General features: G+C 48.6%; 1 protein-coding gene across 13 annotated transcripts in view; it reads right to left on the bottom strand.

Annotated features, from left to right (window-relative positions):
- The window catches only part of LOC105281324 (serine/threonine-protein phosphatase 2B catalytic subunit 2), a 111,508-nt gene that overhangs the window by 33,849 nt on the left and 59,252 nt on the right, over window positions 1–18,407 (bottom strand). For all 13 annotated transcript variants that reach the window (XM_026968607.1, XM_026968608.1, XM_011342449.3 and 10 more), the window contains exons 3-5: window positions 12,472–12,596; window positions 6,866–6,977; window positions 737–882 (exon numbers count right to left, since the gene is read on the bottom strand). In XM_026968607.1, coding sequence (XP_026824408.1) covers window positions 737–882; window positions 6,866–6,977; window positions 12,472–12,596 — 383 coding nt within the window. The remainder of the gene's footprint in view (window positions 1–736; window positions 883–6,865; window positions 6,978–12,471; window positions 12,597–18,407) is intronic.

Here is an 18,407-nt window from a genome sequence, read left to right as displayed (position 1 = left end):
TGTAAAGAATTCGATTGGAAATAGCATTTTTGAGTAATTAACCTAACATCGAAAATTGCGCACGTAGCGCGCAAATATGCATTTGGGCCGCTACTTTTATTTTTTTTCTTCTATTTGGGGACCTCCCTACCTGCATGCAAAAAATTGTTGAAATCCGAGTGTAACATCTAAAAACCTTCCCTTGTCAGTGTTCCCTCGTATATGGCTGGAATATCTTATTGTTCATCTGAAAGCTAAATGCACGTAATACGGTCGCCGGTTAGGGTATCGAGAGACGAACGGGGTGGCGCAAGGGTTGAGCGGGCGATCGGGCCCCGCGCGTGCACGCACCCCCAGCGTGCCGCACGCAACGCAGGAAGGTAAAAGGCGTAGGTGGATGGATCGATAGAGCAGGTGGCAGCACGTCGGTGCTCCCTGGTCCGCTTCCGGCGAAGCGCCGAAGAGTCCAATGACACTCGGCCGATCGAACGATTGGCCTCGGCATGATTACGGGAAAAAGAAATTTCCTGCGCTAATACGCGCGGAAGGAACGCGATTACCAGCGATTATCAGCGAATGTAATAGATCGTGCAATATATGTGAAAGATTTCATGGTAGAATCTTCTCTTTGATGGAGCTGCTTGAACGACTCTTCAGAAGGTTTACTCAGAATTTTCGTGCACTTTACGCCAAAGAGTAATGATACAAACGGAGCATGCAGCGAAGCGAGATGAGATCATGTGGAGAGTTTACTTACTTTGCGAATGTCTTCTAGATTGTGAATTTCCGGCGACAGGCCGCCGTGCACGCAGAGGAACTGTTGGTTCATGAGGGCGGCGAGCGGCAAACAGTCGAAGGCATCCATGCACGCGTCGTACACCCTCTCCGAGTATTTTATTTTACCTAAAAGCAGAGGGGAGAAGAATCAGATTGAAGTGCGGTATTTCGTCGGCAGATGCGAGAGGCCAGGATCGCAATCCTATCAATGTTATGGCGTTTATGGGCGCGCTGGGTGGGAGACGTCACTTCCGGCCAGTTTTACGGGGCCGGTAACTTTTTTACGGGGAAGACCGAGCTGGGGAGATCGAGCGACACGTCTAATCCCTCGTTCCGGATGGACAACAGGCCGTTTCGCAAAGGAGGAAATAAAGGGAGAAACGACACGAGGGAGCCATGGGGAGGAACACTGACGAGCGAAGTGGGACACGCACAGTCGGCTTCGAGACCATCCCGCGAACGAGCCGTAAAAAGAATGGCGGACACGGGAGCTATTTTACGTCGCGACGCTCCGACGTCCTCGCAGAGTAATGGGGCACTCTCCTCACGGCGAGAGGAGGAACTCGGCAACGCGCCTCGTCCACGCCTGTTCTGTGTTCCTGCAATTTCTCGCGGCGTGATGTAGGAGGACTCTCCTCCTCACGGAACCGGATCGCGAGCGCACAGCTCGCCTGCTTTTTTACACGAGCGATAATCCTTCGCCTCGCGAATTATAATCCTCGTCTCTCTCGTTGCCGGGCTGACGCCAACCGAAATAGAGTCCCCGCGATTATCGATTTCGAATTTCGATTACTCTCCGGGCTGCGCGATGTCATTCCGCGAAATTAAAAAGAGAAGAGAGAAACAAGAAGTTAAAATTTCGGTGGAATCTCGTGGCAAGCTTCCCCTAAGCCGTCGTCTTCCGTCTCCGACACGTTCCGAGATGCGCGACCTCCGGAGATTGACGCGAGACACCCTATATCTGCCACGATCGACGGAGGATCGTCGAGTCGCTGCTGTTCGGGGTGACGCGCGAAAAGGATTTCCTGCCAATAAAGTGGAGTAGTCCCGACAGGATGAAGATTTGTCGGCGCTCAAGATAAACGGATCGCCGCTCGAGGTTGCCACGCTCGACCAGGCCCTCACGAGATCGAGCGAATAAACGACCCAGCTGCCGGACGCGGGGCTGCCTCTTTGGGGTTGCAGATTAAAGTTTCGCGAAACGGATGTCCGTAATATCACGCCAAGGACGGGGCCGACAAAGCAGCCGTGCCCCGACATTATTAAAGAAACGAGAGATGCCTCTACGAAACCCTCATCGAGGATCTCGCTGTAAACGCATCCCTGTAGACTAAGTTTCGAGTCTAATTGGAAACTATCAGAAATTGAACTCTAAAGACGCGCGATTATTAAACTCTTGCATAATTTACGCCAAAAAAGATATCTGATACGCCTACATTTTACAAGAGCGGAATTAAGCCGTGACTGCTGGTGTGTTTATCACCGCGGCGATACACTGACGCCTACAACGTACGGTACAATATTAATGAGACGTCAATACATACATCGTGGGTCATATATATCCACTTACAGTTGGCACGAGACAGTACTGAAAACAAATCGATTACAGATGCATCGAAAGAAAGAGGGGAAAAAAAAGAGAGAGACCACTTGGTATCTCGGAAGAAAAAGTTTCCCCTTTGCGACTCGAGCGTGTTGAACGCAGAGGACAAAGAGCGGCAAATAATATGAAAAAGCGTGGGCACGTTTCTACATGTTGGACAAAGATCCGGGAAGCCCTGCTGAGTGAGAAAGGATTTCGACAAGTGATTTAAGCGAACGTTATCGAGCGGAGCTCGCTAACTGCGCGGTGGCGGCACTCGATTCTCGGTCCCCCGACAGCGGGGTTTTATTTCCGCGCGAGTCCGCAGCGCGCGGACAGTGGATATTTACCGCGCGATGAAAATGGCTTCGGCGAAATCGCGGGCGATTTAATTGCGCGTCCGCTCGCTCGCTTGTCCCCCGCTTGTTCGCGGGCAAACGATCGTTTTTGGCGGCGAAGTCCATTTCGAAACGACAGACCACCTCGCGCGATCTTGGCGCGCAGCCAGCGCGTCTCGGTTTCTTGCTCGAAATGCGGAGCGCGAGAGCGACAGGATCGCTCGGAATATAATCGCGTTCTCTCTCGAGCTCGATCCAGCGAGCGTTCGCACGCTCGCCGGAAGCTGCGATCGTTAAGTCTCCAGAGTTGTTCGCGGCAAAACAGAGGCGGGAAAAGTGCGGCTGCATGCGGTTCCAAAAGAAAGACGAGGAAGACCAGAAAGAAAGGAAAAGAGGAAGAGAGAAAAATCGTATCCGAGTAACGCGAAGATTGGGAATGAATTTAAACTCGGTCTCCACCTGCGTTGAGCTTCATCTTGTTTTTAATATCCCGTGAAGGATCTCCACGCGGAATCGAAGCTACGTCCCCTACGGTCGTATATTACGCCGGATATCGTGGTAAAAATGATGTATTCGGGATACACGAGATATATGACGGCAAGGAGCAACCGCGCATTCATCTTTTATAGGATCGGTATCGGACTTCTCTACGCACGTCACGGTTAAGCGCATTACATTTTTCTCGCGTCATTGTTGCCCGGATTGGCGGAAAAATTGTTGCGCACCGTATCGCAAAAACACGGGGGAAAAATGCGACTGGGGTTGCCGGGGCGCGATACATTATCCCGACTCGTTGTGCATTTCCGCGAAATTATTATTATACCGCGCGACGTAGGGCGCATTCGGGACGTTGTAAATTTTCCCGTGGCTGCCGCAAGCAAGCCACGGTGCTTTCAACCTAGCTTTTCCAGTTTTACATTTCTTTCTTCCTTTCGTGATTGCGCTTAAACATAACGACGGATACCGGAAGACGAAGATGAAATTCGCAAGCGCGAGAATCGTGGAAAGGCAGAGAGAGGACCGCCCTTTCAGATTAATCCGATTCCACAAACATTAACGTACTATAAGAAATAAATGCAAACGGTGCATGTTGAGCGGCATGTTTTTTATGCTTTGAGAATTATTGCGCCTCCGGAGCTGCGCTTTCGTTAAAAAATGGAAAGAAATCAGCGTTTCTGTTCCTGCGCGACTTCGCATCGCGAAGAAGGAAAAGCTCAGACCGCTCTAGAGATTATCACAGTTGTCTTCATCGGTCGGCACGTGAATGCCAGTTTAATAGCGCGGGAGCTAACTAGGCCGCGTAAATAGGTGATACATAGAGAGAGAGAGAGAGAGGAAAGGAGAAAACGACATACGCGCGAGAGGATACGCCACCCCCATTGGCCGAAGGGCCGTCGATAAATGCGCGAAATAGCGAAAACGCGTTAAAACGATGATTAAAGCGGCGAGCGGCTGTAATTTTCGCGGTTACTGCAGTTATTAAAACACGCAAGCAGAATCGCAATCGTGATGCGTGTTGCGAGGGGGTTTACGTCGAGCGCGACTCGCGTTTCTCTTAAGGGGGGAGCTTGCTTTAGAACGCTGAAAATAAGGTATATTTTACGAATTGTTTTTGGAGAAACTATACAGCGGATCATTATAAAACTTTGATGCATTTATTAGTACATGTTTAAAGATAACAAAAATTATTTTTTTATTTGAATATATCGCCTGTAGAGGTCGTCCTGGAGGCATTGTAAATTGGTGAGCATTCTCCTGCCTCCAAATTTCATCCAAACTGAAAACTTGAAATATTTTCTTGTTATTTATGAATTCCCATCGTCGATAAACCTTTAATATTCATAAAAACATTAAGTTAAACAATTATTTTTGCATGAAAAAGTTCAAAAACTTTGCCTAAAAATCGTACTTTTGTGTTCTAAGCTCCACCATTTTGACACTTTTCAACTTTTTTCTTCTCTCTTTGGTTCATCGACGATGGGAATTCATAAATAACGAGAACATTTTTCAATTTTTCAGTTTAGACGAAATTTGGAGGCAGAAGAATGCTCACCAATTTGCAATGCCGGCGACGCGGCTGCACTAAGATTTCTCCAGGACGACCTCTACAAGAGATATATTCAAATCAAAAAATAATTTTTTTTATCTTTAAACATGTACTAATAAATGCATCAAAGTTTTATAATGATCCGCTGTATAGTTTCTCTAAAAAAATTCGTAAAATTATACCTTATTTTCAACGTTCTAAAGCAGGCTCCCCCCTTAAATATCGCAGGCGAGAAATGGACATTGTTCTCGCACGGATCCTGCAGGAGCATTATTCTTGTTTTGAATAACAGACTTGCGAACGCGAAGTTTAAGGGCGACCCGCGATCGAAAAGTACCAGCCCAGCAAAGTATTATATAATATTATACAATGGAATAACATAAAGCGTTCAACGTAAAAGTATCCTCGGAGCGGATTTCAGAACGCAAAACAGCGTAAATTACACTTAGCAATGATACTATGATCAAATATGATCAAGACATGATCAATCGCAAGGATTCGGGAGCACATGATACGAATGTGCAAGGATTTCGCCCTCTTCAGGAAGAGTCGCTCGAAGTAAACGACTTCCTGCGCCTTACCGAGGCGATGAATTATTGTCATAAAGGACCAAACTGCTGATCCAACTAGACGCGAGGTATTCCATCCTTTCGATGAATTCATCATCCAAACATCGGGCTCAAGCGCGATGCACTCGATAGCCCGAGAGCACCGCGCAGCAGAAGCCGGGCGTCTCGCGGAAAAGTGTATCGATCGCGGAAAATTGTCCGTTACTAGGTCACCCTGCCGCGAGTATTTGCGAGGGCCTCCGACCGCGGTTGCCCCGCTGTCTTTACAACGTTTAGAACGTGATCAAGAGCGACGCATCACGATCAGTGACAACCGGGATCAGAATGCGGTTCCTCGATGATGACGTTCTGCGACTGCACGGAGATCGCGATTGAGTGCATCCATATCAAGGATGAATCCATGGAAACGAGCTTTTCCTGACGATACAGAGTATTTTTTCTTTTTCTTGTTTTTAGTTTTTAAAACTAGCATATGTCGCTCTTGTTTGTGTAACGACGTAACATGTACCTGAACGCGATTAATGAAATCCCGAATCCACCAGCGGCAAACTTGAACAAGAGTCACGAGTTTTGCGAGCGTTTCGCCGTTTCGACAAACGTAGTTACGATGTCCGGCTGTTTGCAATCTTGTAATTTATCGGGCGTGGGACACGATGGACGATCGAAGGGACAAACGCAGGGTCAACGCTATCTGATAAATTAGACAAGTTTGCTAAACCGTCGGGAATTAAGTACTACAGAGTAGTAATCTGCGTTGGTTTAGCTTTGTACTCTGTAATCAGTTTCTGGGATAAGGCCGTACGTATTACTGTTTGCGTTTTAGGCTTACACAAGCCGGTGTTGTCCAATATTGTCCAAATCTGTTTCCCTGTTAGATATTTATATACGTACACTCTTTAGTATCATAAATTCCAATACGTTAAAACGATTCAAGTTCGGATTCAATAAAACATTACGCTTTTTAAATAATAAAAAAAAAGATAGATACATGAACGATCCTCGTAGATTCGAGACTGTAACTCTGTTCCGTCGCGTTATAGTACGTAAATATTTTTCATTTAAATCTGCAATACGTTGGATTTCATACTTTGCCCTAGTTTTCGGTTCTTTCCCGAAAGCTGCGCTTTGTTAATTAGCTCCTGTAATTATGGCATGCGCATATGCTGGGCACCGAAGCTCGTGATGTAGATGAGACGCATAAATTCCGCCGCAGCACGGAGCCCGCTAATCCACCTTACGAGCCAACATCGCCGTAACTAACGGGGCGAAAGCCTTAATCCAAGTCGCGAATTATTAAACAGGAAATAATTTCTTATTACAAGGCGAAACAAAGCGATCCTGACCACTGGCGGCGCTAGAACACGTGAAAAATGCAACGCGGGAAATGAACATTTCGATCTCGAGATCAGAGGAAAAACCAGCGAATAATCCCACAGCCTCTCGCGTACGTATAATAAATTTATAAAGAAAAGAAGAATTATTGTTGCACAAGCAATCGATCACCGATAAAATATTTCTTCAGTATTATGATTTTGCAGCAGAATTTGCGGCTTTTGGAGGGAAATTTACTTACATTCCTGCTTAAATGTGAAGTATTCCGTGAGATGACGGCACTCGTGGTTACCTCTGAGGAGGAAGAGTGTGGTCGGATGGCACAGCTTCAGCGCCCACAGGTACAATACGCACTGAAACAGAAACGTGGCAGACAGTTGTGAAGCTGGTAGTTAAAGCCAGCGTGTAATCGTAACACCAACGCAATTTCGTAATTAGTTTAGGTACCAGTTGACTCACGATCAACACCTGACGATGTAACACACCTCGAAATAGAAAGAAAACTTTTATTCAAGCGCTTTCGATACGCCGTATTTCCTTATGTAAATTTATAATATTACAATTAATTAATTTTATTACAATTAAAATTATTATGTTACAATTTTACATACTCCGCAACCACGGGGACATAAATTGTTAACAAACTGCCCATCAAGTTATGAACATCAAAGAACTTTCAATGAGCAATTAGTGCCGGGCTGATCCGGCAAGGTGGTCGCACAGTACGAGCATGATGTCGGCTTAAGCGATGAAGGATACTTCACGAAGAAACGAGGGCGACAAAAGCATTTAAACTAGCTGGCGATTGTCCCGCATCGACAATATCGAAATTCTCCAATTAAATCGAAATAATCCGTCCCGGACGAAGCTGAACGGCTGCAATCGGCTCGGAGATCCCCGGTATGACCGGCATCTCCTCGCTTTAATTGCGGAACTTGCGTCGACGAGCGAGAATTCGAGTGAACGCGACGCACGCGTCGGCGGATTACCGCGGGATGCACGCTCGGACGTACCCGAGAACTACCCTCTCTGCAATTAAACGCGTTATTCGGCACGGAGAACGGATCCGAGGGGAACGGAGCGAAGCGGAACGCACGCGGGAAACACACGTTTTGGCAATGGAGATCTCAGCGGTCTCGGTTTCTTTTTTTTTGTCACCCCGCGGAAATGAATCAGCTGTCAAAAACCGCATTTGACTCGCTTGTGTTTTCGCGTCGCATTTTGAACGATGAAAGCGTACCGCACGTAATAACCGCTGCAAGTTGCGTACGGCCGCACGCTGTGCGAAGCTATTACGCGCGTTACACAAGGGGTAATTCGGCGTAAGTTATTTAGCGTACGTGATGAGGTTGCTCGGTGCGACGCCAGGGAGAGAAAGAGAGAGAGAAAGAGAGAGAGGGGGGGGAGAGAGAGAGAGAGAAATGGTAGCAGCATATAAACGGCACGAGACTTATCGGAAACGATAAGAAAATACGTATCCTCGCGGAGGGTAGTAAATGGGGTGTCTTTCCAGCCCTTTGTAGCCCGTGATAATTGATCGCGATCGCAGGGCACAAACGGGCTCGAAGTTTAACGCTTTCACTGACGAGGCCGACCGTTGCCGGCGCACGTAAAGGCGCGTTACGTGCGAATGCATCAGTAATTAATATTATTCGTTGTAACATGCGGACCATTGACCCGCATTAAATTTGCAACGACCGTTGCTAACGAGCGGACGGTGGATTTCGCGCAAATTTCGCGTCTCCGCTAATTAGCGAACGAACGTGGCGACGGCCACAATGACGACTCCATTATACGGTTTCGGGGGTGGACGAAAGGGGAGCGAAAGGTTCAGATAGGATAGGACGTGATCTTGTCGGACCTTTTGCTCGGCCGACGTTGGCTAGCAGCCGTCCGTTGTCCGCGACTGTTTAATAACCACGGGCGGGCGCGGCAGTTTTCAACAGACTCAATTATGCACGAACAATGCGGATTAAAGCGCTTACAGATGCCACGTGTTCGTTAGCAATTTCCTGCGCCGCGCGCATTTAAAATGTAAAACAGCACAATATAATCTCGTTGCCCTACGGAAAATTAATCCCTCGCTGATGATGGCAGAGAGGAGCGAACGCTCTTTGCCTTCTTTCGCAGCAAGCGTCATGAGGCTGTAATTATCGAGGAGAAGAGGGGACAGAGAAATGATCGAAATAACATCCCGATACCGTGGCCTTACGTAAGCCGAGACAGATGTGTCTGCGACAGATTGGAAGGCGCTGGACCGAAACATTTAACCTTTGTGCATCGAATCAATACCATGGAAGTACCGATATCGAGCTGCGGCTTGGAGACGGCGGGAAAGAAATGTCGCACGTTCGGATATATAGGATATTTTTCTCCCGCGTCTCAACGAATCATGTCGTGCGGATATCGATGATAGCACGCTGGATATCGATACGGTTTTTTCGATTTTGCATGACGTCGCTTCGCGGAATAAATCCTCCTGCCTGCCGGCTTGCCTGCCTGCTTGGCCATAAAAGCCACGGCGGAAATTTTTTTCTTAGACTTCGAGGTCAATTATTTTCTCCCCGCTGACCCGATCGACCACCGTTGTCTACCGTCGTCCTCCACGCACCCCCCGCGGCCCTTCCACTGCTGTCCCTTTGCGAAGTCAACGGAGCGATTGCCCGCCCGCTCGCTCGCTCGCTCCAGCCCGCCTTGCCGCTATAATTACACGCGAGGGCCCTCATTGGCATTGTAATGAAATAACGCACTCGGCCGTCGTATCGGCCTTCGGATTCTGTCGCGGTCCGCTCGTGAGCGTTCCTGCATCGCACCCTCCGCGATCGGACGTCATTTCCTTCTTACGCGACGAAGGTGCAAAGTGCCTGACTGTTAAGGACGAAACTTCGGTCTTCATCAAACACTCCTTCAAGAATTTCTCGAGGATTTTGGGGATTATCGACTCTCCCGCCTTAATTGCGGCACACAGATTCACCTATTTTCGTATTCGATCTTCCGGAGTTCCGAAATATCCCTTTACAAGGGATACCCTTTAATACGGCGCATTAGCCGAGAGAATTCGACAGAATTCGCCACGAAAGGAGAATGTGGTTTTCGAGAGTGCACGGGATAAAATTTGCAGACGGACAATCATGCCGGATCGAATCCGTGAGCGTCCTCTTTAAATCCTTGGATTCTCCTTTTATTTTCCCATCGCGTTCCCCGCTTCCCGGCATGCTCCTTTCACATGATCAGACGTGAAGGTTCCCGTTGAACGTGATGCTGTCAGAGAAAAGGCTTCGGATCTGCGGTGAAGCTGTCGAAGCGTATATTGCAGACAGAGAGTATCGATTTCACGGAGATCCGACGTGTCGCTACCACGTACGCACAAAAACATAGAAAGGAAAGGGTGGGAAGGAGAGGGAGACTGATGCACGTACATCATGATATTTGCAAACGCGTGCTCTTCCACTCTTACGAGGATACAGCATCCTCGAGCTGCGTTCTCCGCGCGAGCCATCCTTGAAGGATCGAGCATTTTCCGAGCGGAGCAGCCGCGTGCGACAGAAACTCCTTTCATATGGGAGCACACGTAGCTCCGCGACCGATTTATAATGTCATTTACTCAGGGGCAGAGAGGAGACGGAGACGGTCCATTTTCTCCGCGAGAGATCCGTTGCTCTCGAGCATTGTGTCGTAAAATAAGAAAAGTGAGCGAGCGCGCGCGCGTTTCTCCGCTTCCTCTTTCGTGTCTCTTGCGGATAGATCGGCTCTCGACGTCGTGGTGTACACTGAGAATCGTAAATACAATCGAACCCGCATCTGCTCGCGCGCATCGACGAAATTATCCCCCCTGGAGGAAGAAAGACACCGTCGCTCGCTCCGAGAAATCCCGCCGTTATTTCCTCGCGCCGAGAAAATATAGAGTTGCCGCACGCTCGGAGCGGGCGGACAATTCCTCAAAAATGATTCCATCTCCGTGGACATTTCCCGTGGGGATGGAGTTAATGAGAATAGAAAGGGAAACACGCGAATGCGATGCGCTAATTAAAGGATCATTAATATTTACGGTAATAAGGACTTCCACCTCGGAGACTACAACTTCAATTCGAACAAAGAGGGTAGCATTTGAACGCCGGTCGAGTCTCCAACATCGCCTCGGGCTCGTTCCCCTGTGTATCAATCGATTTCTAGGGTACGCCAAGCGGGAGAGGCACGCTTTCAAGTGCGGTCCATCAGTTTGATTGGAAACAGCGGCTCACGTACGGTTTTAAACCGTTGGCATACTCACGCGTTATAAATCTGAGGCATCTATGCGCGCACCGCAACGACGACATGCTGCGTCGTGCATTATTCAGAATCCGGCGAAGACGCATCCCCGATCTGAAGAACGGCAACCGCGGAATATATCAAGAGATTTTCTTAAAAGGAGCCACCTCGCGTGTGCCGCGCGACGCAAGACGTACTTCGCGGAGAATATATTTAAACCTTGATACGCGCACCGCACCACGTGTAATGCCACATGCAATATTGGATTGTCCCCTATTTCTTCCGCAAATTTTTGCACTCGGCGGAAAAGTCTGCCGCGTAAAGCCGGATGCTTCTCGCTGACAGACGGAACTCACATTTTACGAATATTCATCGTGCTTTAAATCCCGTTTCTCTTCCTCTCTCTCTCTCTCTCTTTCTCACTCTGTGTGCGCGTGGGTGTGTCAACAGTATAACCAATCGCCAACCACTTTATGTGACATTTTTTAATTAATTTTCATTTTCAATACATTCGTGAGTACGATACCGTCATCTAGCGAGTACCTCTGCACACACGAGCGAGATGAAGCTACCAATGAATCGTATAGGAAGGATGTAGCGTCGTCAAAATATTCAGGAGCTCTACGATCGATATTGAACTTGTAGTACCATCGGCTTCGTTTAAAAATAGGGTACTGAAATGGCATCTTCCTCTCGGGATATCTGATACGCGTCGTTGCGCTGCTGCGAAATTTCATTCCATGTATCGCGCGGTTTAGCACGATCGCACTAAAACTTTGCAGTTTCGCCCCCTGTGTGCCTTCTGGTTACTATTACGGAATTCGCAAAAAGCAACTCTTCGTTATCTTACGGCGTAAAAATTCCTCGAGTCGCGCGTGCGAGAGAGAAAGAGAAGCAGCATCGCGAGAGAAGCACCACTCGGGATGCCGTTCGCCACCCCGAGCTCCTCGCGAGCGCATTTTCTTGTCTCGGTGGCGGGGTGGAATATTGCATTACACTCGACACGAAGCGTATTCGCCCGTGACGAAATTTTATCTCGCAAAATAGACCGCTCGCTTCGGATGGAAGTTGATTATTCGCGCGAACGCCGAAATTTACTTCGAGAACGAACGCAACACCCCTCCTCTCCTCCTTCAGGCAATGTATTCTACGTGCACATTCCGCCGAGCATTTCGCCTTTTGGCTCTCGCATTCTCCGCTCGAAGCGGAGATTCTTTACGCGAGAAAATCCCAGGCATATTTACGGGAATCGCGATGAATGTCCGGGCAGTTACATTTAAATAAAAAACCGTCCGACGAAAAACCTGCAGACGAAAGATCCCGAAGAGAGCGCGAAGCGAGGAAGCGAGCGAAACGGTTCTTCGCGATATTGTTTCTTACTTCGTGCGCGAAATACCTTGCAGCAATTTTAGCGGTCTTCTCGTAAATCTTCGCTTGGATTCACGTTATTTATTTGTGCAGTCGCGTCGACGTATGTCAGCGCGACCAGCTCTCTTAATTGCTACGAACGACGTTAACATCCATTCTGGCGATTTATCGGAGCCTGTACCAGGCGCGCCCGTGCTTCGGCGACATGCATTTTTCTTCTCACGTACTCACCTCGATACTGAAATAACCCCTGTCAACGTAATCACCGAGGAAGAGATACTTGGTCGAGGAGGGTGGACCGCCCACCTCGAATAATTTCATCAGGTCGTAGAACTGTCCGTGAATGTCGCCGCATACTGAAAGCAAAAGATAGATCCAGATTAGAACGGTCGACTCTTCCTCTCGCACAGGAAAATCAGGGCTAATTAGTCGGAAAGTTTTCCGCGCCGCGGACATTACGTAACACTCGCCGCTACGCGCCGACAAACGCCTCTCCCGAGGCATCGAATTATGCGAGATAAAAGGCGCCATTGAAACGGAGACGAAATTAGCCGGCGCGCGATTAATATAGCGCGATTAAAGCGCATCTTGCGCCGAATATATAGACATTAGCGACCCCCGAGAGTCGGTAAACTTGTTTGCGAACGTTTCAAAGTGAAATTACGCTCCCGTGTCGCAACGGATAGGGGACGAAGGCGGGAAATGTTGAGAAACTTCAAGTTCTCGAAACCGAGAACTATTAGCGACCAGAGCCTGAAGTACATCGGAGTTACTTTGCCGCGGTATCGTCCGTCGTTTGCGTTGCTCGTTCCTAACGCTACCAGTTCCGCATTGTCTCCAGCAAAAAGCCGCACTACTGCCAGAATTAAATATTACGTCTTAAATATAACATTGTTCGTTGATCGCAGAAGCGGCATCACAATACAGGACGCTCTAGAATTTATTTTCCATTGTTTATTTAATTCAATGCCACGTCGCCGTATATATCACTGGTGAAATCGCTAAAGCGATGGTCGATATAACTTGAACAACTTGAAAATGGCTATTGATTGATAATACGAGGGACCGGAGATAGATCAGGATAGCACTTCGCGGACACATAAAAAATGGACAATCGCAAGGCGTGAGACAGAAGGGAAGTGTGACACGTTGGAGAACGGTAAACTGTTATGCACGACAATAAATGAAGGTCCATAAACACACACTGCAACTCGGGGAACTTAGTTTCCCGCCGTCCAGCGTGGAAGGTCTGAATACGTGCGCGCCGGAATAACATTGTAGCTTATGACTATCAACTATTTTTATTATTCACCGCTTGCAGTACGTTACGGCGGGCGCTTTCGCAACATTTTCCGATACCGTTCGTTGCAGCGATGCACACCAATAAAGCTGTTCTCCAACTATGCGCCGCGCACAGTGCAGCCGTCTGTTGTGTAATCAAGTAAAAAAGCGATCTATATTCCGGCTTTACAGTCGGTTCTAAAAGCGCGGGATCCAATGAGAGATTGCGGGGGCTGTATATTTCACATTCAAGATTTGTATCGCGTTGTGATAGTAGCGGCAGGAGCAAAGGACCTCCCACGACACGTTATTAAATAATATTCTTGCATAGATCTCCGGGTGCAATATTGCAGCAGCATGGTCAGCATCGCGAATGACTCTATTCTCGTCTGGATTTTATAAAATTTTTAACGGAAAAAGATGTGAAGCGCTTCCCCGCTTTCGCGGAGCGAGAGATAGAGAGAGAGAGAAACAGGGAGACTGTATTTCAGCGTTTACATAAAATATTATCATGGAGCAAAGGCAAACGCCGACGAATAACATCGGCATTTTTTGTTTAACGCGCTACGATGTATCTCGCGCTAATACCGGCTCGGTCCAGAAAAACTGGGACACCGCGTTAAAGCACAGGGACAGCACTCCGACGACGAAAGAATAGATGGATACCGCGAGAATAATGAAACTAAAAACGTATTAATGTACAACAGACCGGTAGGGGCGAAACGACCCGTCGTAAAAGGCGAATAAATGGAACACGACCTGGAGCGGTGGAGGCGCGAGTGAGCTTGCATGAACGAACTTGCCTGAAATCAACGCGCGGAAACGCGACGGTGATGGCTGGTTCCATCAGTTGCGAGACCCCATAACGTTCCCCATAAACGCCGACGATAAATCTCATGGATGTTTAACAACCGATCTCGACCGCGGGAAGTGCGCAGGCGAGATCGTGTCTGAGAAATCGCGAGGATTCGCGAGCGTTAATTGAGAAGTTGCACTCGCGATACGATCGATCGTACTTCGAACTGCGAGGAACGCGAAGAAAAGAAGAAACTTTATCCTGTAGAGTTTTCACATCGCAGTCTACTGGTGCTCTCTCTCTCTCTCTTTCTTTGGAAAAAGATCATCGATTCTGTTTGCCGCACAAAAGCTGGAAATTCCATGAACGCTGGACAAAACTGGATCTTTAAAGAGAATTGCGCGAAGTTTCCGATCGCCACGCGGTTGATTTTTGGATCTTCTGATCCCTCGTTCTCATTCCTCGATTCCCGTTCCCGATTTCCGTTCCGATGCCCTATTTTTCGTGGTGGATATAGCGGAAAGCGTCTTGGGACTGCAGCGAGAAGTAATTTCAGCAAGCGGACAGCGCTGGCGTACGCCGCAAACCGCATCTGAATATTTCAAACAATTCCCGAATGTATCGACTTAGTCCAGCTCTCCCTTCCTCCCTTTCCTCCTTACTCTCTCTCTCTCTCTCTCTGTTTCACTCTCCGCGTCGCGTTAATTATTCGCCATGCAGATACTACGGGGTGCGGCACGAGCAAAGCAAGAACGTAATTTCGGCACGACCGGGCAATGTTACGTGCTACTTTATTGACTTGGCTTTTGTGTCACGCGCCAGGTGAACCAACCGAATTTTCACCGGAAGCCGGAGCTTATAGGACGTAGTATATCCCGCGTACGCATACCGTATTCACAATCCTGATCTAATTATTTAAATCACGTGCGTCATTGGAGCGGATCGATGTGGACGTATTTGCCGACGTTGCGCGCTCGCATAATACTTGTACACCGTCGTCGTCGTTGTCGTCGTCACGTTTTACAGAATGGCGCAATCGGCGCAAAATATCTGGCACGGTTACACGATACCTGTTATCGTTTTTCAAGAAAGTTGCCAAGAAAGAAAGAGAGGGAGACCAAGAAAGAGAAAGAGAGAGAATACTCGAAGCGTCAGTCTCGGCACTGTATCCTTTTGCCGCGAATTAATATCCATCCAACTTTGACGAAACTTCCGAGACCATCAATTCGAATATCCGCGTGTGTTTAACGAACTCGCGTCCTCGCGCGCAGCGAGATAGAGAGAAAATAAGAGAGATAGAGAGAGAGAAACAGACTCGTCTGAGAGGTGCTTCAAAGGCGACCACGCACTGTTCCACTGTGTGTCTGCCAAGTGAGAGACAGCCGAGGCGATTTGCGGTCGGCAAAGTGAATTAAACGGATATTCGCAGCGACAAGGATCGCCGCTGAGTAAGCATGAATTAACATCGCCGACGACACACCGAAGAGCAGTTAACGTGAGACGTGGAGGACACGAGCCAGCCACTACCGGCGCAAGCAGCCGATGTGGACCTTGATCGAATGCCGATCCACTACCGCCCCGCTTATGCGAAGCGTTCCAATATTATCCCGGAAATTCATCTTCCTCCTGGCTAAGGAGTTTCCCCGATTCGCCAAGGATAAGGCAAGGCATTTTCGGCGATACAGGAAATTTCACGACAATCCTTCAATGGTCCGCCGCCATATTTCCAGTGGCGAAGCTGGATGGAGCTTCCTGGAGATTGATGCGAGATCAGAGCAGCGCCAGATTGTCATGGAATCAGGCTCCTGTCGCGACATTTCTTTTTTTCTCGTTGCGATGATTAACGAGACGTTATCTCGATCACATACTTGATCAGGATCGCACGAGACGCGCGAGCGATGAAGTCACCACCGTCATCGTCGCCACGCCGGCTGCATCGCGTTTTTATTATAATCCGATTAAGCAGTGGCATAGTAGTGGCTTCCACTCGCACGGGCGGTTTAATAATCGGTTTCCGCGTTTGCAGTTAATAATCTGCTCATCTCGCGGCGCTAAAGCGGATTTCGCCGCGCGCTCCCGTTCATTATCGATAAGCGCTTGCGTTTCCTCTCCAACAATAGGGGAGCATGTCCAGTCGCCGTAGATTGTCCGGTACCCGCTTTTAAAAATCCGTCACCCTCCACCCTTTCTCTCGGCGCGAACATCACGTGCAATTTATTCAGTCTGCGAAATTTACGGCTCGTCGACACTAACGCATCGGAGGGCTATTTTTTCGCGTGAACGTAACACGGCTCTTATATCACGGACATTGCAGGACGGATGTCATTGTCTTACAAAAACGCTCGTACTATGTGTGCGTCACGACGGATGTACCTGCGGTCTGAATCGGTCGTCACATTTCTCGCCATATTTCCCATGTACATTTTTCGTCGGGCCCTTTCTTTCTCCCTCCTCTCTCAGCCTGCCGGCAAATATATCTCTCTTTTATCTGCACACGTTTAACTGTCATATTTACGACGCCTGATATAGGTCAAATAGACGTAACGTGCAGGCAGACCGAATACATAAACCTCTTTGGCCTCCGCGAGCGGGTACGAGCACGTACAAGTCGACGCGACGTTTCACGGGCAACATCCGAGGGGGAAGAAAGAAAAACGTGGCAGACTCTATACAGTGTGTTCGCTAAACGAAGTAGCCGACTGTGCAAGGCTACGGCGACGGTCTCGGCTGTGAAGCGGTGCATAAAATGCACTTACTTAGCCGCATATAAATCGATCCGCTTGCTGTTTACGCCGCTACCACGGAGTGGTGCATAAACTCACCCCCTGGCTCACCCCGCGCGCCCCTTTACCGAGCGCTCGCGCTGTGACGATGGCAAGTAATGCCACCGCGAGGGAAAACACGGTGTTCCACGCCACGTAAACGCGGCGGAAACCGCGCGCGCGGGCGCGAGCCACTTTTCCGAGGGTATCGTCGCCGTCGACGATATCCCGCCTGCCGTACTTCCGGTAAACGATGTCGCGAGTACTCTAGACTCACCCCGCGCGAGACGCCAGAATTTGCGGGGGAGCGTCATTGACATCCCGACGCCGCGGCTTAATGCCTCTTGAGGGAATCGCCAGGTAAATCGCTCGACTTGCACTAATGAAAGAATCGCAAGCAATTGGTTGGGGTGTGTGTGTGGGGTGCCAACGTTTTCCGATGACGTTATCGTTATCACCAATGATGCGCGTGCAAGTCGCATCTGCAGGCGGCATATCCGATCTCGCATCCGCGAGAGATTGGAGGCTGACACGCGATTCCTTTATTAAGAGATCCGGCCACGTACGAATGTAACCCCCGGTCGTAACCCCGGGACGTTCGTTGCAGAGCAGCGGTTGACCTACATAGCGATGAAACACCCCCGTCGTGGAGGAGGAAGAGAGGGAGCAGCAGGCTACATCTTCGTTAACTGGCGCCATCGATAACGGCAGTTGCAACCACGTGAAACTATAAACGTCAAGAACGTAACGGAAAATGGGATGTGCCCTCGCACTTTCGTCGGCTTCGCTTAGAACGGAGTGCCCCGGTGCCGAGCGAGTTTTCCTGAATGTTGTATAACATAAAGGGATACGTTTAAAAGCGCAGGGCTACGCGGGAGGATAACTCGTATCTCCCAGCGTGTTGCAGTCTGCATACATAGAGCACTAAATGCTTCCCCGTTGTGCAATATTAAAACACTGTTTACGACACGAACAGTTCTACGAAATAATGTAGCATGTTGAAAAATATTGACGCGATACAATATGACGTAAATATATTTGTTACTAATGTCGCTTGGGGCAATAATACAAAAAGCATTGTTCGAACACGGTAATCCACGCTGTATCTCGCCTCACGCTGCAGCCTTAACATTTTCGAAACTCCAATGGATATTATCTCGAATATTTCTACGAGGTGAAAGGATATTTCTCGCTCGTTACAATGCACAGCTTAACTAAGCGTATCGCATCACCGCGCGCCGGTACACCTTCACGTCCGCACGACATTCACGACGAGGTGGAAGGAATAAAAAAAAATAGTGAGAATTTAGCTGACGCGACGAGAGGAG

Source organism: Ooceraea biroi, chromosome 3 (genome assembly GCF_003672135.1).
Source record: "Ooceraea biroi isolate clonal line C1 chromosome 3, Obir_v5.4, whole genome shotgun sequence".
NCBI classification, from domain to species: Eukaryota; Metazoa; Arthropoda; class Insecta; order Hymenoptera; family Formicidae; genus Ooceraea; species Ooceraea biroi.
The sequence above is the reverse complement of the archived record's forward strand: the minus strand, read 5'-3'. Positions and strand labels throughout refer to the sequence as shown.